Source organism: Nannobrachium achirus (genome assembly GCF_963921795.1).
Source record: "Nannobrachium achirus genome assembly, chromosome: 2".
Classification (NCBI taxonomy): domain Eukaryota; kingdom Metazoa; phylum Chordata; class Actinopteri; order Myctophiformes; family Myctophidae; genus Nannobrachium; species Nannobrachium achirus.
Window position 1 is genome coordinate 59,539,439 of NC_137811.1, and position 22,354 is coordinate 59,561,792.

The window sequence follows — 22,354 nt, forward strand, 5'->3', positions numbered from 1 at the left end:
CGATGTTATATTCTGGCGTTGTCTGCTCTCAGAGACATCAAATTGTTTGGCGTGTGCAAGCGTCGTCAGCACCCACTTTGTAAATAAAGTTTTTGTCATTCATTCCAACATCGTCCTCTCTCTCTGGGACTGCAGGTCACGTCTGGTCATGGGCCGACGGCAACTACGGCAAGCTGGGCTGCGCCGGCAGCGACGGCTGCAAGACAACCATGTTGGTGGAGAAGCTGTAGGACCTCGACATCGTGAAGGTGTGTTGCGGCAGTCAGTTCTCTGTGTCGCTCGCCAAGGACGGCCAGGTGTACACCTGGGGCAAAGGGGACAACCAGCGGCTGGGTCACGGCACAGACGAGCACGTCCGCTATCCCAAGTTGCGTGACAGCTTGCAGCGTGAGTCGGTTATGATGATGGGGAACCCTCTAGTCTTTGTGTGTGCACCCGCTTATGCTGTGCAAAGACCCATTCTCTTTGCAAATAAGGCCAAACGTTTATGCTGAATGGTCAGGTAGGATAGGGCTCAAGTCGTTTTGGATCAGGTATTAAGTCCCAGTCCCATAGAGAACTCTAATGGGGGCTTCCCACTGGCTCAGCTGCCGTGGTTAGCAGCAGTAGCGCAGAAATGTGTGGTGATATGTTAATTGGCAATGGCATGAGAACTAAATTGGGAATAGAAAAAAAACATAACAATATTACGATATCCAGATTCCCAGACGATATCCAGTCTCATCATGTTGTTATCGATACTACCGTATATTTACCCGTTTATAGAATATTAGCCCTCTCTCTGTCTGGTTTAGCAACATGTTTGCTCAGGGCCACAAGGCCTTTTAAAGGCAGCAGCAGAAATAATTGGCACGGAACTACCACAGTTTAACAACATACTCGGTCGCCTCATAGCTTAGAGTGGAGCACTTTCCATGAACGTCCCAAGTCATGTTTTGGGGTGAGCCTTTACAACTGCCAATCAAAGTGACTGTACTGGCCAATCACAGCACCTTTTTTCCGGGCCATGGTACAACACGCGACCGAGTATTTCCCGGTGAATCTGTGCGCAACGGTGGGGGCTTGGGAGTGTAGGGACACGCACCACTGACTATTGCTGATGATGGAGAGGTTATCTTGCCAATTTAGTAAGAGACTCGTCGCCAATTGCAAGATATTTAAAAGTTATTTGGGGCCATGATGATATCCTTTTCTTCCCACAACTAGAAGGATTTAATTATTCACGTGTGGCAAGATCGCGGTTCAATAGTTTTTAGTAGGCTATTTAGTGTAGGCTTAGAAGCCTTTTCAGAAGTTAATTTAATGTTTTCCATTTAATGATTTCCTTTATCCAAATCTAATCTTGCGCTTATGCACGCAACTGTTTTTGCCATGTTTTAAGGCCGTGTATGCTTTACAGAAGTTAATTTAATGTTTTCCATTAAATGATTTCCTTTATCGTCATCTTCCGCTAATGCACGCAACTGTTTTCGCCAGGTTTTAAGGTCTTATTTTAGTTGTTTCTCATAAGCTCGCAACCCTCCTTGCCCATCGGCCCCCACCTTTGCGCACAGATTCACCGGGAAATACTCGGTCGCGGTACAACACAGTGTATTTTCTGTTTGGCAGACTGCGACGGCTGTATGGGACAACATGGATGTGTTTGTAATACACAAATGGTGTAAAAGCTATGAGGGCTGCTAGAGTCTGCTGGAGAAAGCGAACGACGCATTTCTGCCTAGTAGACCACATGGAGAGTCATTTGGAATCAATATAATTTGGAAAATGAGCCTAGATGTTATTTATTGCAGAGTTTATGTTTAAAACAGAGAAGAGCCAGCCCAGAACACAATAGTCATTTGTTTGTATTATATTGACATGACAGCAAAGTTAAGCTTGTAATGTAACTTTTTTTCTCTCCCGCGACAGGGAAGAAGGTGGTGGATGGACATCGCTGTGGGTTCCATGCACTGCCTGGCGGAGGACGGGGAGGTGCACAGTTGGGGCAGCAACGACAAGCTGCAGCACTTTGACACGCTGTTCTCCAACAAAAGCAGCCCAAAGCACTGCCGGGGCTCAACTCCAAATACATCGTGGGCATCTCCTGCTGCCCAGGACAGGTTTCCCACGGTCGTGACGTTCCTAGAAATCAGAAAAATATTCTTTTCCAGTACTGGATTTTTTTTTTTGGAATTGATCAAGGGTCCTGGAAGGTCCTGGAAAGAAATCGCTATACATTGTCTTGGGTTATCGATTTTGTTAATACCTCTGAAATGACAAATTCAACATTGGCCAAATTGTCAAATATTAGAGGCAGAAATTGTGAAAATAGCCGATCTACATGCTCACAAAGCCTTACAATGTTAGATGTTGTGAGCATGTAGATCTGCTATTTTCAATTTTAATGGAAATTGTAGATATTTTTATGTAGTGTGGTGTGGTGTACTAGGTGTAGTGTGGTGCTACAGCTGCTGTCGAAAAGGTCTTAAAGGAACCCAGAGTATGTGCACACTTGGCACAAGCCTTTCTGTGCAGTTTTTTAGCTCTTTTAGAAAAAAGAAAATCACAGTGAGTAGGTTCCCACCTCGCTAAAGGTATTCAGCTTTAAAGGACAACTTTGGTTTTTTACAACAAGGGTTCATATTTTAGATTGTAATTAGAGAAAAGAAAAAGTGAGTGTTAAAATGTTTTTATTTGCTTCGTTCTATTGTTTTAGAGATTCTTATTTCAGTGTTTGGGGCATGGGCGTGTTGGAGTAAATATGTCATTTTACACAGAATAAGTCCATTCCCAAGATACAACGCAACCTTTCATGGTTGGATGTGACTTATGGGGGCTAGAAGTGTTAATGTAAATAGCAATAAAGATACTGCTGGCTTATTGTGTCTAAAAATAGCCACTTGTACGCATGCCCCCATGCGTACGCATGCCCCACATTTTAGCACGCTAAACGTAATAAAACAATAGAACGAAGCAAATGAAAACATTTTAACATTCACTTTTTCTTTTCTCTAACTACAATCTAAAATATGAACCCTTGTTGTAAAAAAACAAAGTTGTCCTTTAAGGGTCCGTTTGGTTTTTCACTGTCCTGCTATTACATTGAATGTTAATACTTAACTGTTGGAGTCATCAAATCTCATTGTCAAATCTTAAAAAGAAAGAAAGAAAGAAAAAACAAACTTGAATCTGAAAGATCAGTTGTTAGTATAACAGAATTCATTTGGCACAGCCATCCTATCTGGTCTCAGACTGTAAGTAGTTACGTTAAAGTTATGTTATGTACCATTGTGAGATTATTGTTAACTGTTGACTTGTAACCTATCCATTGTCAAATCTTTATCTATAAAAAAAGGTGTGTCGCTATTGTGAGTAGAAAGTACAATTTACTTGACTAAATCTATTTGCAACAATTACCTGGCTTCCATCTTAACTGAATAATTTTGTTCTACTGTCATTTCTCCACCAGACCAGGACGTTCTACTGTCAAGCAAGTGTGGCCATTGACACAGGCATTCTCTCTGGTTGACTGGGTAAGTAGTAGGGATGGTCCGATCAGGTTTTTTGGAACCGAGCACCGAGCACCGATCACCAAAGTTTGATCACCCGATACCGATCAATCACCGATCCGATCAAGTTATTATTTATATATTATTTATATTTTCTAAATGTTAATGTTTTAACTTTAATTAATTCACTCATGAATTCATTTATATATTTGCCTTATAGTTATTTACCAGCATTACTATGTATTTATTATCATAGCAGTAACTAATTATTCCTTCAGCACTGTGGAAATCAATACCCCAAAATGGCCTCAAGTGGGCATACTGAACGGCTGGTTGATCGGATGCACCGATCGGATCGGATCGGTGAATTTACCTTTTGATCTAAACCACCGATTATCGCCGATCACGCTTTGATCGGCCCGATCCGATCCATTGCCGATTGATCGGTAACATCTCTAGTAAGTAGTAAAGCTACTTACAAAATGTCGTGGAGTAGAAAGTATAATATTGCCTTGAATGAATGCACTTTGCACCGCTTTATATTAGCCTCACAAACACTTTGTAGGTCATTGGCTGTCAAACTTCTTATTTTCTAGGACCCCCACTTTTCCTCCGCATTAGACAGTGGACCCCCACAGAGTGAAATATGACCATTTCGTTCCTCACTGGCCTGCTGGGACCGCTCACGGAAGGACTGGGGGTCCCTGGACTTCACTTGAGAACATGAGAAGGTGACAGTTTTGACGTTGTAGTTATTTGTTTATGCAAAGGCATGTAGTGGGGGGGGGGGGACAGTCCCTGCAGGACACTGGCCATAGTACATGATAGATAATGTTCCATGGGTTAGCCCCAATCTTAACTGAGTTGTCTCAGGTTCTCAGGCTTTTCAAGCCGTGACCCCCCGAAATAACAATATTTGAACTGGGGACCTCCAAATCTTTTTGGCTCCCATTCCACAGATAATATTGTGAAAATATCAGATCTACAAGCTCACAACGCTTCTCGTAGGGAGGCCTTGTGAGCCTGTGGATATACAGCATTGTTATTCATTCAGTGTTTGTGGAGGAGAATAATTCTAAAAACTCCACTGTTACACAGCCGACTCATAGTTTGGTTGAAAGATAAAAAGACTAAAAGCATGTGTTTTAATTTAATTACAAATTGAGTTTGCTTGTGAAGGTGCTGGACTCTCTAATTAGGTATTCATTTCTGCCCCTGTCTCAAACGACTGATACAGGAGTTTCTCAGCCGACTGCCCCTCCTCAAAGACAGGGCTTAGTCTGGTGAACAAGCCCGAGTCTCTCAGCTGATTTCTTCACCACCAGGCCTGTCAAAGAACGTCACAACTCTGTCTCAAGCCCTTGACAGGCAGTTTGAACCTGGTAGGAAATCCACTGACAACGGGCTGTTGTTGGTGGATTAAGCAATTGGTAACTGGTCATTGCTTAAGTTTATATAGAACAAAAACACTACCCTGACAGTTGAAAGGTTTTGAAATCGTTATCCAACATAGCAATAAATAATTCTGGGTTCCAATTTAAATAAAACGTGAAGCTTTTGAGCTTGTAGATTGGCTATTTTTTCTGCCTTGGTGTGACATAATATGGCCCTCTAGAGTGAGTGTGGAAATATAGAACCAGACCCCGAAGCAGAGCTCAGAAACAGTCACAGAACTGTTCTTAAGCAAGTGTGTTGAGAACCAGCTTGTTGTTTTGTCATTTGCCAAATCAGCCCTCAGTACTGAAAACTCAATTAATACTAAAACCTTCGATATAGCTAAAATTGAAAAAAACCCAAATTGATGATGGAGTCAAAAAAGACAAGGAGCCAGCTGTGTAAGGTTAATCAGTCTATTGGGAGAACTTGACAGTTACAAATGATTAGAAGGCATCCTACAGGCAAAGCTAATGTAAAATTAAGCTATTAAATACAGTTTTAAGAGATTTGTTATCAGAAAGTGGTAGGTGAATGTTTTTCATATTTGGTACCAAAGGTGACATAGTTTACATTAGCGACGCAATCTTGTCTTCTTGATTGTAGAAGGGTTAATGTATAATTTGTTTTCTCTTTTTGCAGCTCATCTACGCTCACTGCTGATGCAGAGTGTCACAGCACGGCTTCCGATTAAACTTCTGGCCTGTCTGTGTACGTGTACACTTTTGGTCTGTCAACATTTACCTATGTGTAAAATGTAAATCTATGCAAAATCAGTTTATGATCCTGCTTTACCTTGGATAACACCCTTAATTGTATGTATCTGCCATGAAGGTTGCACAGCTTGCCAAGTATAATCACACTGCACAGTTGTAAACAATCTTTGACCAAAATGTTCTCGGTAATGTGATGAATGTCGTTACTGAATTCAGACAGAATCCATAATTCAGTTAGGTATAAACGTAAATGCCCTAATGATACTCTAATGATTACATTTTGAAAACGGGTGTCTATATTTGAACTAGTGTAGTTGTACAATATTGTCTAAATAAGTTGGAATTTAGCTTCATCACTAGAGCTTCACTTACAGAGCTTAACGTCTTTTGCAGGAGGAGTTTGGGGCGCCACATGCACCTGCACAGCAACATCTCCTTCATCTGATACTCCTCTCTGTCTCCCCTGTGCCTCAAAGTGATCTAAGGACAAACATTATTTGGCCTTGTTTTTATGGAAGCCATCTTTCTTGAAATGTGTGCAACTAAACTGTTTAGATATTTTAATACTGATAACAGTAACACATAGGTAACATTACGGCTCGTACAATCTAACAAGCTATGATGACAGGATAACAAAAAAAGCCCTGTTACCCTGTGTACTTTGCATCTATGTTAAAATGGATATAGATGGGGAAAATCAACTATCGAACAAGATGGCTTGCATTGTACAGAAATGCAAATTATACTTTACTTAAATGATTCTGCAGCAGATATTGGGCCAATCATTTGCTTTGCCAACAGACAGAACAACCAACAACACGTGGAAATGTCAGACTTCAATGATGAGCCTAAGGGGCAGTCTTTGCACACACACTTAGAATTCAAATTTCTCTAGAACAAGATAAAGAAGGGTTAAAATGTAGTTGACACATACTTGACAAACAAACAAATTGAACTGTGGAACCTGTCTCACCCAGTATGTAAACGTGCAAATGGATGTATTTATTGTAATTAAGAAATAAGAAATGAATGCTTAAGAATGTCTTGAGGTGAAAAGCATGACTCAAGTTTGCAGCAACACAGTGGAGAGAGTGCATTTTGGTTTTATGAAAACCTTACAACTAAGTACACACTTTAGGTTGAATGCCTGAGTGTTAATGGTGGCAAAGCAATGTTGTTTTTAACTAATGTTTACAGGACGTTCTGCCACACACAATCTGTTTACTGATGCCCCAGCAAAAGGAAGTCTACAGCAAAACTGAGACCTGTTCGAAGTCATCTCCTCCTGAACCTTCCATTTCCAAGGCAGAAGTTTACAGGATTCAGTCTTCAGCACAACCTCACACACATTTTGGTCAATCCTGAGTAGAAATGTACCATTTTTGGCAGGGGACTGTGAGAAAAGATGTTTTCAGTATGTTTTAAAGAATAGTTCAACCTCAACAAAAATCTATTGTACAGTCACGATGAGTTTACAATCTAAATGTGGGTCCCTTCTCCAACCGGGGGGGGGGGGGAGAGTCTTATTGACAGCAATTGCTCCTGTGTGTTTTTGAAATTATTGACAATTTTTGTTGCCATTTAGTATTAAATATATTGAGTTAATGTAAATGCCAATGCCCAAAAAAATATATCATTGGCTGTTCTTAATGAATGCATGGAACCTACCTCAATGGCAAATAAGACCACATGGTCTTTCTTCACTAACAACTTTTGCTGTTCTGTATGCATTTTGTATGTGTCTAATAGACGTTTTCACTAAATGTTATGCTATTAAATATAAGGTGCTGGGAGTGAAAGTCATGAATATTTGAATGGTTGAAGACTTTATTAGAAGTTTGCATAGGAAAAGCTACAGTTTCATTTCCACTGGAAACCATTAAAAACCCATTCAGGCCGGGAACACATTTTGCTGTTTGAGAGGGGCTTACAGTACATGTACAGTATGTAGCAACATATTTGTTTTGTAGGCTAATTTCTGATTTAGCCCTATTCTATAGGTTAGGCCTAAATGGGTTAAAGTATCTCATATAACAGTGAATGACAGACAAATAGAACACAGTACTATGCAGTAGATATGTAAAGAAAAACAAAAAAGAAAACCGACGTTTTCAATCACTAAATTATGCTATAAATATAAGGTGCTGGGAGTGAAAGTTATGAATATTTGAATGGTTGAAGACTTTATTAGAAGTTTGCATAGGAAAAGGTACGGTTTCATGATGGTACAGTTCACTGGTACAAGGTCTACTAAAAGATCCATGAAAAGACCAAGCTTATTTCCACTGGAAACCATTAAAGTATCTCATATAACAGTGAATGACAGACAAATAGAATGCAGTAGATATGTAAAGAAAAACAAAAAAGGAAACAGTAAGTCTTAAACAAACAGTATACAATGTAGGAATACCGGAGGAAAAGCTATGTGAACCCCTGAATATAAACCTTTTCTGCCATCTGCTGGTGAAATGCGAAATTGCATTGTGTGTGCGTTGAGTGCTTCACAGAACCACACGTGCGTGCGTGCGTTGTTGAGAACAAAAAAACCCACAAAAAAGGTGCAGATGCTCCAACGATGTCTGTTCTCCAATGAAACTACGCGTGAACGTTTAAAGGTAAACGTTTTCGTGTGGCTACGTTTAACTTTAATGCAAAAGCGTGTCCTTTTACAGGTTCACACGTTGATTTCATTGGAGAGCTGGCATTGTTGGAACATCTGATCTGGTCGCATCTGATCTGGTCGCGTCACGTGACGCGTCACGTGATTTACAACGGTAAGTCAATGGGAAATATACGTGACATGCTCATGTGAGCTGTGCTACGCAGGGAGCCATAATCAAACGTTCCATGAGTGCCAAAATTCTCACCTACGCGTACCTCATACCCCCGAGCGTGACTGAACTTGTGGTTGCGTCGTGTGATTTTACATTGACTTACAATGGCAACGCGCTCACGTGTCACATGCACGCGCTTTGATTCTCGTGCGCGTCACGGGCACGCGTCTATGACGTCACGTGTTAATGTACATGCACGTCGATCAATTCCATTAGATTAAAGGCATTGAAGGAGCTCCATACACTCACTCACACTCACTCTCTCTCACTCACTCACACACACACACACACACACACACACACACACGCACACACACGCGCGCACGCGCGCGCACACACAGTGAGAGAGTGTACAATCCCCAGTGTTGTTTGGTCCAGGATGGTAGCCTATATACTCTGACATGCAGACCCAGATCAGATTAATATCCAAAAGTATTTTGTATTTCATTGTGCTTTAACAAGTCCAAGCGAGCCTTATTAAAACCTCAGGCAGCTGTTATTCATATAGACCTAAACTTCTTTCAACAAGATGTTCTAGCTACCTGGGGCTTAATTTTTAGAAGCAATAGCTTATAGCTCAGCCAAGCAGCCTGTAGGCCTACAGAACGAGCAGAGTGCAGACCAGTGTTAAAGTCTGACTAGCTTTGAGATTTTCTGCCATAAAAACGACATAATAATTACCGACATAATTACAAGTGATTATTCCCAACGGAAGGAAACGCGCGCCCGGTTTTAACGGCGCGGTCAGAGTCAATGGTCTAATAAAAAGAAAAACCCAAGTGGAAGGTTGGGGTCTGTAATATTAACCTGCGAGGCTGCGTGCGTGTCTGTGCGCGCGCTTGCGTGTGTGTGAGTGTGAGAGAGTGCGTGAGAAAAAACTGAGAAAATGTAGGATTAATTAATGCGTGCGTCCGCATGCGCGTGCACGCCCGTCGGTTTTATTTCCCCGCCAATAACCTGAAGTCAGATGTCGCTCGTTAAAAGTCCGCTTCAAACCATTATGGTTAGGTTAAAATATCTCCGAAAAACTGCGCGCAACAGAAAATTACCTCTTTTGCCATAAAAGGAACGGGGCCCCCGATGACGCGCGCTCTGATGTGGTCTGTGTAGGCTACTAACTTCGCGCGCGCGAAGTACTAGAGTGTGTGTGTGTGTGTGTGTGTGTGTGTGTGTGTGTGTGTGTGTGTGTGTGTGTGTGTGTGTGTGTGTGTGTGTGTGTGTGTGTGTGTGTGTGTGTGTGTGTGTGTGTGTTTTGGGATCAAACAACTGTTCACATTCTAACACACAGGGTCATCTGATAATCATGGGAGAGAGTGTTTGTGTTCCTGGAAATGTGATATGTGTGTGTGTGTGTGTGTGTGTGTGTGTGTGTGTGTGTGTGTGTGTGTGTGTGTGTGTGTGTGTGTGTGTGTGTGTGTGTGTGTGTGTGTGTGTGTGTGTGTGTGTGTGTGTGTGTGTGTGTGCTTACTGGATGTGAGAGTGTATAAAACAATAGCAGATGGTTGAACCATCTACAAAATACCTGAGCTGTGCACACGTGTGTGCGCACACACACACACACTGATCTGGCAAATGCTGTTCGAGTGTAAATTTGAAAGTAGAAGTATACCACACTGCTCTTTTATCCTGCTGTTCTCTGGGGGAGAGAGTGAAAATAAGAGACATAGAAAGGGTAAGGGAGAGAGACATCTATAAATTACAGGAATCTCTATGTGTCACATTGTCTGTCTGTCCTTTGCTTATCTCCAGAACTATTCATCCAATCAACTTTGATGGATATATTCCTGACCAATCCTGATGACCCAAGGAAGTGCATCGTCCAGTGTTGAGTCCATCGGTTCAATGGTTTTCCAAGACCCACTCGGCGCTCTGTACCAAGAGACGGGTGTGGAAACTGCACTTGAATAGATTAAACTGAGAAATTGAGAACTGTGTCTTAAAGGCACGTGCACACAGACATCAATGGGGGCTTGTATCTGTCTGTAAAAAGTGCCCTCTCCAGACCATGAATGCAGTTTTTACTATGGTGAAAGAAATGCAAATGCCCTCTTTCCATGCCATACCTGAAGGCAGCATTCAAGAGAACTGCCTTGTCCAAACTCTCTTATTTTGAAATAATTGTCCTCTCTGTGTAGAAATGCATGCCGTACACCACATCTCCAGTATTCACTTGATTTTGCTTAGTTCAGTGTGGTATCAAGCACCGAAAATAGCTGACCTCCAAGCTTACAACACGTTGCAGAGCTTGGAGGTCTGCTATTTTCACTATTTTCACCAAAAGGCCCTTTTAGAAATTTCAGCCCCTGCCACTCTAACATTCTCTGCACGTCCCTGGTGTCTTATCTCATCTGATGCATGCAAACTTTTAATCATCAGAACTGAGTGACCAGGACATCTTTCTCTCATTTATTCTCTGTTTCTATTCTCATCCATCTTCTCTCTCTCTCTCTCTCTCTCTCTCTCTCTCTCTCTCTCTCTCTCTCTCTCGCTCTCTCTCTCTCTCTCTCTCTCTCTCTCTCTCTCTGTGTGAGAGAGAGAGAGATGTGTGTGTGTGTGTGTGTGTGTGTGTGTGTGTGTGTGTGTGTGTGTGTGTGTGTGTGTGTGTGTGTGTGTGTGTGTGTGTGTGTGTGTGTGTGTGTGTGAGGCGGGGGTAAAGTTTTTCTCGGAGGGAGGGAGGAAGGGGCGGCGGGCAGCAGCAGCAGCAGCCGAGGCGCATATGGAGACTTGCAGCCCAGGAGAGCAGAGCGGAGCGGTGGTCGTAACGAACTAACTACCAACTAACTAACAGGAGGAACTGCTGCTCTTTGGACTCAGGAGGGCAACATCACAAGTTGTTTCGCGGGAGCTTTACCGGAGCGCAGGAGAGGAGAGCCCGTTATAGCGCTCTGATACCGACCCACTGACAGGATTAGAGAGGAGAGGACACAACCCGCCTCACCTGCGCGCTCTCTCTTTCTCTCTGCCTCCTCTCCGTCTTTCTCTACCTCTCTCTCTCTTTCTCTCCCCTGCATCTTTGTGGTGGGGGGCTCCACTCCTGCAGGCTATTCGTCCGTCAGGGTAGTTTTGCTCTCTCACCCCCTTTTCTCGTTCAACTGGACGGATAATTGTGGTGGGACCGTGGGACGCACCAGTAGCCTGATCATCGGTCTTCTTGGCAGCGGAGGTAGCAGTGTGTGATTGTGTGCGTGCGTGTGTGGTGGTGTGTGCGGGTGTGCGGGGAGGGATGGAGCGGCTCAGGGGCCGCCGCCGTGTTGCTCCATCATCGTCGTGGCTGTGGACGGCTCTCCGGTTCCTGTCGGTGCTGACCTGGGTCCGAGCCTTCAACCTGCACGCGGAGCGGCCCGCCGTGTACCGCGGACCGGAGGGCAGCTACTTCGGCTACTCGCTGGACTTCTATCAGGCTACAGCCGACAGCAACACGTGAGTGAAGAGAAGCAGCACGTATGGATGGAGAAGTTGGGGGGGATTTTGAGTCCTGAAAATATTATGTTGAGTTTATTTATTTTGTCCCATAGTATAGTGGTTCTCAAACTTTTTCATGTCTAGGACCCACAAATTGACACTTATTAGCCCGCGGACCCCCATATGAAAAGATATGCCAGGGACCCCCATAAGAGAAGATTTGTACGGCTCAGTGATTGATTCTGAATCATTTTAATTTCAATTACTCCCAGTTTGACATGCATTAGGCTATGGACTCCCATTTAATGTCATTTCGATTTTTGAGACCCCAATTTATATTGTAAAATCAGTGTTAATTTAACTCTGAGAATGACTGAGAATGTACAAATTTGATTCCATTTGTACATCATTCCACTTGTACACCCTCAGAGTTACATTACATACCCATAAGGGTCCATTTTGTTCCTAACTATCTTTTAGCTGGGGACCCCCTGGAACTCCCTCAAGGACCCCTTGGGAGTTCCCAGACCCCACTTTGAGAACCAATGTCTGCGTAATCCAGTTCAGCTACCAGAATAAGATGACAATTTTAACTGAAGTCTGTTTGAAATGCAAATAGAGAAAGTCTGGTCACTTGTTTCACTGTGTACATAGAAGTTAATAGAAGAGGGAAACGATACACCTTTCTGTTACTGCATACAGAATAGATTAGTTTATCACGTAGATTAGCCTATGTAATAAATATTGTAATGTGTAACTGGAAAATAAATCCACATTGCAAAATCCTGCCAATGTAACCAGTGCCTTTAGAACAAAAAGGCAACAATTACATAGTGTGGCTCTATGCACATGTCTGTGCACACACACACACACACACACACACACACACACACACAACACACACACACACACGTACGTACGTACGTACGTACGTACATGCGCGCGTGCAGTAGTTGTGTTTCTGTGTGGAACTTTCCTGTGCACTTGTACTCTTAAGTCCCTCTGGATAAGAGCATCTGCTAAATGCCTACAAGGAAAATTGTACAGAGAATCTAATTTATCTTTGTGTGTTTCTGTGTGTCATGTTTGGGTTACCATGTTTATGACCATATGCTTTGTGTGTGTGTGTGCGTGTGTGTGTGCGTGTGCGTGTGTGTGTGTGTGCATGTGTGTACTGTGTGTGCGCGTGTGTGTGCACGTGCATGTCAGTATGAGTGTGTTAGTAGGGGCTCCCAAGGCCAACACCTCCCAGCCTGGCATCATGGAGGCTGGAGCCGTCTACTACTGTCCCTGGCCTGGACACTCTGACAGCTGTACACAGGTCCCCTTCGACAACTCCAGTGAGTCCTCCCTACACAACTGTGTCTGTCTATATGGGTGTGTTTCATGTAACCTCCATACATGAAAACCGTTTCACTCCCTTCAATTGTACATCATTTTATTTTGATTGTATTATCGTGACCGTACTGTAGGTCGCAGTTTAGTATGTGAACGGTCACAGCTTGTCCGTATGTATGTATGTTTCTCTGTCACGCCTGACACTGTGGTTCTATGGGTTTGTCGCTCTGACCCCATGCTCTGACGTCACTGTGATGTCAGGGGAACCACTCTAACAGAATGGGTCTGCTGCTCTGATAGATTCCCTTTTATGCCCATATATGGAGATCCCTGATGTCATCAATTTTAAGCCCATATCTAACAGGACTTCATATGGGAATGCCCATATATGGAGGCCACATCGGCCACATACCACACTAACGGCTGGTTCTACAGACAGGGATCTCCATGTATGGGCATAAAAAGGTATGATGTCAGATGTCATAGACATCATGGGACTTTCGCATAACGAATAACTGAGTAAGCATGTTTGGGCTCTCACAGCATACAGTATCTCCATATACATGGATCTCCATATATGAGTACCAGGGGTCTCCATATATGGGTAACTTGTCCAATACACATCACTGGCCACATGGCCAAGAATTGGCGACAAGGGCAAGGTCGCATGTCGCCCTTAGGCGTCTTACTAGTATTGAATGATCGTATTGTATTGTATTGTGTACACTTTTGCTTTGGCAATGTAATGCAAGTGTGTGTGTCTCTGTGTGTGAGAGAGAGAGAGAGAGAGGTAGGCCATAGCTTGGTGGGTAGGGCCTCCTGGCCCCGGTGGAAGTGTCCCTGAGCAAGTCACTTAACCCATAAATGCTCCCCTCTGAGCGCTCATCCCAACCATCTGAGCAGCCATCAGCTGGGTGATGCTGAAACCGAAAACCGAATGAACTGAATTTCCTCAGTGGGATTATGCAGTACATTTTATTCATGAAAACATGGGAACATGGAAGCCCAGTGCACTTTGAAATGAACTGAACTCTATAGAACTGGACTGGACTGGAATGAAAGGAACTAAACTAGGGATGGACATCGGAATCGGCCAATATAAAAAATCGGCAGGTATGATATCAAACCGGCCGCATCGGTGACCGGCAGGTCACTGACATAAATACCGGTTTTATGCCGATTGTGTTTATGGCACTGCACAGCATGATGCTCTGGTCTACAGAATACAGATGGTGCTGATTACCTTTGCAATGTAAGGATATATATTCCATAATCCTGTGTCGATGTCGTCTCCAAAGAGAAGGGGGGAAAAAAGCATGCGTCACCTGCTTTCCTCCTGCCTAGTCCAGACGGTCATATTAGACTGGATATTGTCTGTGATTTTGGATATTGTACTATTGTGTTCTTCTAGGTTATTGTCTCCACCAGCCGAAGGCTGAGGGAGAGTATGTTTTCCCCTCCGTCCGTCCGTCCGTGCGTCCGTCCGTCCGTGCGTCCGTCCGTCCGTCCGTCCGCCCGGTTGTCCGTTACCAGCTAATCTCCGGCGCCGTTGGCCCGGTCGCTGCCAAACTGTGCACACACACTCCCTCGACACCAATTCAGAACCTCTGCCCCAAATATTTCACATGGGCCTGTTCTAGCGCCACCAGGAGGCCGACTTTTTCAAAACTAACTTTTGCCAGTACTCCTACAGATTTTGTCCAAAAATCACGTAAATCAGTAGACAGTATCTCTACAGTCATGTGATCGACATGGATGTGTCAGATTTTCCATATTCCATCCTGATTGGCTAAAACTGGCTTTCAAAGTTTGCAGGATTGGTCAGTTTTCAATAAAATGCCTGAAATCCTGAACGCAGTGTGCGATTTTGGTGAAATTGTGCATGCACATTCCCAATAGGCAGAGGAATAAATGCCACTTAAGAAAAATCAAATCAGCCTCATGGTGGCGCTATAACAGGCCGATTCATGTTTTCACCTATAACTCCACCGATTAGTGTCAAACTTTGTATGCGCACTCCTTAGAGGCCAAGGTAAAACCTTTTCCCTGCATTTTTTACATCAGCCTTTTATAGCGCCATCAGGAGGCCGACTTATGTAAAACACATTACATGCCTGACCTGGTGGAGACCTGTGCTCGGAAGAGCACTGCTTCTAGTTGGTACTCAAATTGAAGTATGTCTTGTAGGCCTACTTGGCCTGAAAAAAGGGTATTGGAGCAACTCTATTTTCTAGTTCTTAGCTAAAGAAATTGATATCGGAAAAATCGGTTTTGGCAGGTCAGACCTTCATAAAACCGGAGGATCGGTATCGGCCAAGAATTTTGCAATCGTCCATCTCTAAACTAAACCTAACCGTAGTTAACCGCAGTTCTATATGGTTCAGTCCGGTACTAAACCAAACTAAACTGATTCAAACAGAACCATACTGAACTGTGCTGAATAAATGGAGGCTGTTATGGCAATTCTCCACATCACGATACTGAACAGGGCGGCATGGCACCAGCCACGTGCCCACATACAGTAGGAACCAACCAGCGACCAAATACCTGCACAATTGCTTTCATAGCCGAAACACAGTTGCTCTCCGCCCTGCTCTCATTCAATAGTTACAAAGGCTAGATCACTTTTTCCCCCCTCCTCCTGATATGATTTTCTTTTTGCAAAAAGTAGGGGCACTGCAGTGGCATGCTCAACTCAAAAGTATTCAGTGTATGATGGGTGCTGACCCAGTAGACACAAAAATACCAAATTAAGTCACCAGCACTCGCAAATATATGTTACACTTGTCTTTTTATAACACAGAGCAGCAGAAGGAAACAAATCTGTTTTCTCAGTGTTTCTGAGACATATGCAGAATCTAAGTGTGGTTTTACACTTCACACCTCATGCACGCAATGTTCAGCTGTGTGAAGTTGCTAGGTTCCGTTGAAACCTGAAAGTTCTTCATGTTAGTGTCAAGGGAACACACAAACGTGTTTAATGGTTGTTCTGTTGTTGCCTTCACTTGTGAAATGCTCCATGATTATTACCACAAGGTGTTGGAAGTCAATTGGGCGTGTTGGACCCTTGCTGTAAAAAAAATGTCGGCATGTAGACAGACGTTATTTCTTGGTGGATAAAAGTCGCATAATAGTTTGGCAAGGCAGAGTTCTGCACATACTGTATACTGTACGTAAAGAGCTGCTCCCGACACTCCCCCTCAAAAATAATGTCCACTGTCATGCACTCACGACACCCACATACAGTACTGGTAGGCTACTGTGTCAAAATACATGTCTGTTACTTGTTTAATTTAAGCTGATAACGTTAAACAAACAGCAGCTCTCTCTCTTTGTCTCGTCTCACTCTGTCTTGTCTCTCTCGGTGAAATCTTGCTTTTTCGACGTCCCATCATTTTGACTAAGGGTCAGGGTTAGGTTTAGGCATAGTTTTACTGAGGTTAGGGTTAGGTTTAGACATAGTGGTTAACATTCACCAGGTTAGCATTCACCCGCGTTGAAATGATGACACACTCCCGTCTCTCTCTCCCTCTCCCCACCTCTCTCTCTCTCTCTCTCTCTCGCCCCCCTCCCCCCCGTCACTGTCACCGTCAAAAGTATCAGCTCACGCAGCATTTTAAGCTGCGGCCCGATTCTTATCAGCCTCGAAATCAAACCTACCACTTGTCATTTGCGCAGCAACATTTCCTTTCGATGTTGTCCAATAAGAATTTAGAATCTCATTCTCAACCACAGACATGGCGCTGAGGAGAAAACGTTGAAATCAGTTGGGGCAGTGCAGGCAGTGCATTGGCACACGGCCAGGGAGCCATGGCTGCGTTGAGAGAGATTCTGTTTAGCTTCTATTGTTTCTAAATGACCTGCTGTGCTCTGGTAATTAACAGGCTAGTTTTTATTCAGGCTGTATTAGTACCCTGACCCTTTTTGTAACCTTTGGTACTACTAACTGAGCTTATAGCTGGAGCTACTGTATAGGATGCAATAAGATAAGATAAACCTTTATTGATTGCAGTGGGAAAATTCAGGTCTTGTATCTTGAATGAAATACATTTACTGTACCTAGGTCAATACAGATGTTTTGTTCTCCTTCGCCGCCATATCATTTTGTAACATTATTTATGATTACCTTTGGGTTTATTCTCAATTTACATAACATAACATGTCTACCTGTCATCCAATGGTTCTCTGAAATATGATGAATATGATTCCAAAATAGTCTCTCTTTAGCATAGCCCACATACATACATTTTTTCTCTTTTCAGCATTGTCTTCCTTCGCTCTCTTCCACTCTCTTTTATCAACTCGAGTAACCTGTCTTTTTTTAAATGGAGACACAATGCAGGCACGACACGTTACTCCTCAGATCTAATGCTATCAATGCTTGCCACTCTGTGCCGCACCATGTGTGTGATCTGTGATGGAGAGATTAAAGTCCCATTCATTAACAGACAGAGTCATTCAGTTATTAACTCAGATGCACACTTTTTCCATAGTTTTCCTGCATCTGTGTTTGTGTGTTAGCTCTTCTGTGAGGGGGTGGGGGGGGGGGGGTCTAAACTGTAAGCACGTGGGAATTTCATTCCCCTCAGACGAGAAGAGAGAGGAGGGAGTTTGGGTGAAGTCTGCTTTTTATTAGATCCAAATTCATCCCCCTCTCTCTGTCTCTGTCTCTCTATGTCTCACTGTGTCTGTCGGTCTTTATGTCTCTTTGTGTCTCCCTCTCTGTATATTTCTGTCTGCCTGCCTGTCTGCCTGTCTGTCTGTCTGTCTGTCTGTCTGTCTGTCTGTCTGTCTGTCTGTCTGTCTGTGTGTGTGTGTGTGTGTGTGTGTGTGTGTGTGTGTGTGTGTGTGTGTGTGTGTGTGTGTGTGTGTGTGTGTGTGTGTGAGTGAGTGAGTGAGTGAGTGAGTGAGTGAGTGAGTGAGTGAGTGAGTGAGTGAGTGAGTGAGTGAGTGAGTGAGTGAGTGAGTGAGTGCGTGCGTGTCTCTCTCCCTCTCTCTCTCTCTCTCTTACCTCCATTTTCCATCACCCACACAACCTGCCCGATGACTTCTCACATCAAAGCACTGTGTATATGTTTATTGTAAAGGTACATGTGTCTGTCTGTGCGTGCATGTGCGAGTGTGTGTGCGAGTGTGTGTGAGTGTGTGTGTGCGGGTGTGTGTGTGTGCGCGCGCGTGTGCGTGCGTGCGCACACACATGGTCATTAGTGATTGATGACAGTGGATATGGTGAATGTTTCTAGAGTTACATCAGGCCCATTAATACAGGTACAAACCAGACCATGATGACACGTACACGTACACGTACACGTACACACGTGTGCGCACACACACACACACACACACACACACACACACACACACACACACACACACACACACACACACACACACACGTCACATGCATACTGTATATGAAGCCACAAGTGCAGCACAAACACAAATATGCACCCACGCACACATTCACATACACACACACATCCATACACACTTAATGAGCAACATACTGAGTGTGCTGGCTATTATCAATGTACCTTAGTGTGTGTGTGTGTGTGTGTGTGTGTGTGTGTGTGTGTGTGTGTGTGTGTGTGTGTGTGTGTGTGTGTGTGTGTGTGTGTGTGTGTGTGTGTGTGTGTGTGTGTGTGTGTGCATGCGTGTCTGTGTGTAAGCTTGTGCGATATTGTTCACTGCTCTTACGAGGGTCTGTTTTAAGATTAGATCTTATATTTTGTGGTAGAATTAGTTAGGTCAGAGACAGGGTTCAGGTTAGGTCTTTCTTACTTACTTACTTAGTGTTAGGGTTCAGGACTTAGGTTAGGTCTATTACTTGTACGTTTAGGATTAGAATTAGAGTAAGGTTAAGATTAGGTTGACCACTTAAGCCCTATTGTCTTCATTGTACGTCGAACCGCCAAAACAGCCGTCTACAAGCTCACAACATGTGGTGATTCGAGGAGTTGTGAGAATAGGGACCGGCAGGGTTCATGTGGTCACCGTTTAATGTTGGATGTGTAGTGGTTAGGCTTGAGGTTCGGGTTAGAATAAGAATTGGCTTGTTTACATGAGTGTCACGCATGAAATTCTCAGAGCAAGTGCAGTTGCTTGCGGCCAACACTTCTATAGTCATCCAATCGCCTACAGGTACATGCTTCACTAAAAGAGAATCCTGATTAATTGTAAGTTTGCATTGCACAGCTAGAAGGTCCCGGGTTCGATTCCCACAAGGGACGCTGTGTGCGTGTTCTCTCCTCAGCATCATCAATACCCATACCCAGTAGGTGGGGTTTGATTGAAATTGATTGATTGAAAACTTTATTAGACAAAAACGGAGTACAAGTATAGTCAATACAAAAATTAATGTATTTTACAGAGTGGGTGGGGTGCTGAGAGGTTTCCCATCACGGAGAATAGACTTTCAACAATGCAAAACTACCTTTGGTTAGGAGAGTAGCGAAGTAGTTTAGTTTATTTTGACTGAAGTTGAGCCCTCGTAGGGGTAGAGAAATCCTGGTCTAGTCTTTTAGTCAGCCACCTGTCAGAGCGTCAGTGCAGCTGACGATCTGGACCAGAGCTAGGGCTCCCTCAGAGTTCCTAAATACATAATTCACCGCCAAAGCAAATTGCTCATTTTATTTTCATTGAAAATGATTTAATTCAATGAATGTGTTGTCCCGACCGAGGTGTTGTAGTGAGCTAAAGCTGTAAACATGCAGCCTGGAGCACTTTATTCCTCTATAATCAACTTCCTCACCGTGTTCTGTTCACCTGTCTGCTTGGCTGGCACCCACACTTCCAGAAATGAAGTGTGTATCCTGCTGTGTGTGTGTGTGTGTGTGTGTGTGTGTGTGTGTGTGTGTGTGTGTGTGTGTGTGTGTGTGTGTGTGTGAGTGTGAGTGTGAGTGTGTGTGTGTGTGTGTGTGTGTGTGAGTCTGTGTGTATGGAGGTGTTTTATGGTGTGGGACTGTGTAACTCTAAACAGACCCAGCTGCTCTTTAATAATGCTGGAAAAGATCAGCAAGTACCCCCAAGGTCTAGACACACACACACACACACACACACACACACACACACACACACACACACACACACACACACACACACACACACACACACACACACACACACACACACACACCATATGCAATTATGCACGTGTGTGTGTGTGTGTGTGTGTGTGTGTGTGTGTGTGTGTGTGTGTGTGTGTGTGTGTGTGTGTGTGTGTGTGTGTGTGTGTGTGTGTGTGTGTGTGTGTGTGTGTGTGTGTGTGTGTGTGTGTGTGTGTGTGTGTGTGTGTGTGTGTGTGTGTGTGTGTGTGTGTGTGTGTGTGTGTGCCAATCCTCCACTTTTAACCAGGCGTTCTCTCCAGCTGTCTTTATGGAGAAAAATCTCAGTCTGATTAACGTCTCTGTTTTGATTTTGAGTAATATTCATGTCTGTTCCTGCTTATCAAGGGCATCCCCCCCTCACAACACTCACAAACACACACAAACTGTTATGTGTATACTGCTGTTGCCAAAGTATTACTACGGCGTAATATTTTTTAACGATGACAAATTATTAACAATAAACTGAGTTTATTACACCAGTAAACAATCAACGATCATAAGCCGGCAGTATAATCGACTGTCATTGAACAATGACAAATCCAATCCAGCAATTCATTTTTTTAAATTTATATATAAATTATATACCGGTATATGTTTTTGGGCTTTTATGCCTTTATTGACAGGACAGTAGACTGACAGGACTCGGGGAGAGAGATGGGGAGTGACACGCAGCAAATCTGGTCGGGCTCGGGAATTGAACCAGTGACCCGCTGCAGGATACAGAAAGCCTATTTGGTATAGGCCCGGACGTGTAGGCCAGCGGGCACCAATCAAGCAATTCTTTGCTACATACAAGATATACAGACAGGCAGACCTTTATTTGGCCGGCAAGGAAATTCAGTTGTCATAGCAGCATCCCAGTACAGATGAGACAAAGATACAGGTATGGGTAGAGAACACATACAGAATAAGTAGTAGTAGCACTATTTAAAATATGATTACAATATAAAAGACAGTATAAAGATGAATACATGTAGGTATCGTGTGCATTCTTTCACCAATAAAATTGTATAAAAATAGACCTACAGTAAGACATAGGGACTGACCTGGCCGTCTGCACTTGGGTTGATTGGGCATAAAAAAATATAATGTGTAATTGAATTAACATTTTAAAGGTAAAATGGGAATCCCATATTAAAATCGGACGGAAATCATGCATGTCAGACACGAACAGACACCGTTGGGGTAAAAAAGGGGGGATAGTTACTCGCGGCCGACCCATTAATAGGGAAACTCTGCAGCAGTCCATGAGCCAGAGTGCCAGAGTGAGTGAGCAGTCACTAAGCATTACTCCAGTGACGGGGAAGGCCTTGTTATAAAGCCTAATGGCAGGAAGGACCATCCAAGATAAAGCAAGATAAAGACAGGATAAAGAGGCCAGCAAACACAATCAAAGAAATGACATCAAAAAACAATACAAAGAATGAATTCATCTCCGTCTCCGTGTTGGGTTGGATCTGCATCACGTCATGTTAACTACATGTTAAGCACAAGTTCACAATGCGATGTGTTGTGAGCTCATAGATCGGCTATTTCCGCTATTTGCTGTACAAGGAATTATATTTGTGTAAATGATAAATGGTGCATTTATATAGCAGGGGGTTCAGTTTTCAAGGACACATCGACACTGACCCAGGGGGAGCCGGGGATCAAACAATTCCCAAGCGGACGCTCATAGCAGTAGCCTCACAGTCGCCCAGAACGTGATTACGTTATTGAGCCGAGTCCCTCTGGGCTCTCTATACTAGTGTATTTTCTACATTCAATGTCTTCGCTAGAAATAGACAAATCTACAAGCTTACAATGCGACACGTTGAAAGGTAGTTTCCCGCAAACATTTTCACCTGAATACGGATGGTGGGGTTTAAGTGGTTATACGGGTGATTTATTCTTATTTGCCGGTGTCGTGCAACCAAGTATGAACCCGGCATATACACGTGATTCTCATCCTTATCCCTCCCTCTGTCTCTTGTCTCCCTCTGTCTCTATCTCTGTCTGTCTCTGTCTCTGTCTCCCAACAGACAACAGGATGATCA

At 43.5% G+C, this 22,354-nt stretch overlaps 1 protein-coding gene across 1 annotated transcript in view; it reads left to right on the top strand.

Moving 5' to 3' along the window:
• Window positions 1-11,695: 11,695 nt before the first annotated feature.
• itga8 (integrin, alpha 8) overlaps window positions 11,696-22,354 on the top strand; it is a gene marked incomplete at both ends in the record, with an annotated part of 108,493 nt that continues 97,834 nt past the window's right edge. The window contains 3 exons of the mRNA XM_080743071.1: window positions 11,696-11,892; window positions 13,084-13,214; window positions 22,340-22,354. The exon at window positions 22,340-22,354 is cut by the window's right edge and continues 86 nt beyond it. Coding sequence (XP_080599197.1) covers window positions 11,696-11,892; window positions 13,084-13,214; window positions 22,340-22,354 — 343 coding nt within the window. The remainder of the gene's footprint in view (window positions 11,893-13,083; window positions 13,215-22,339) is intronic.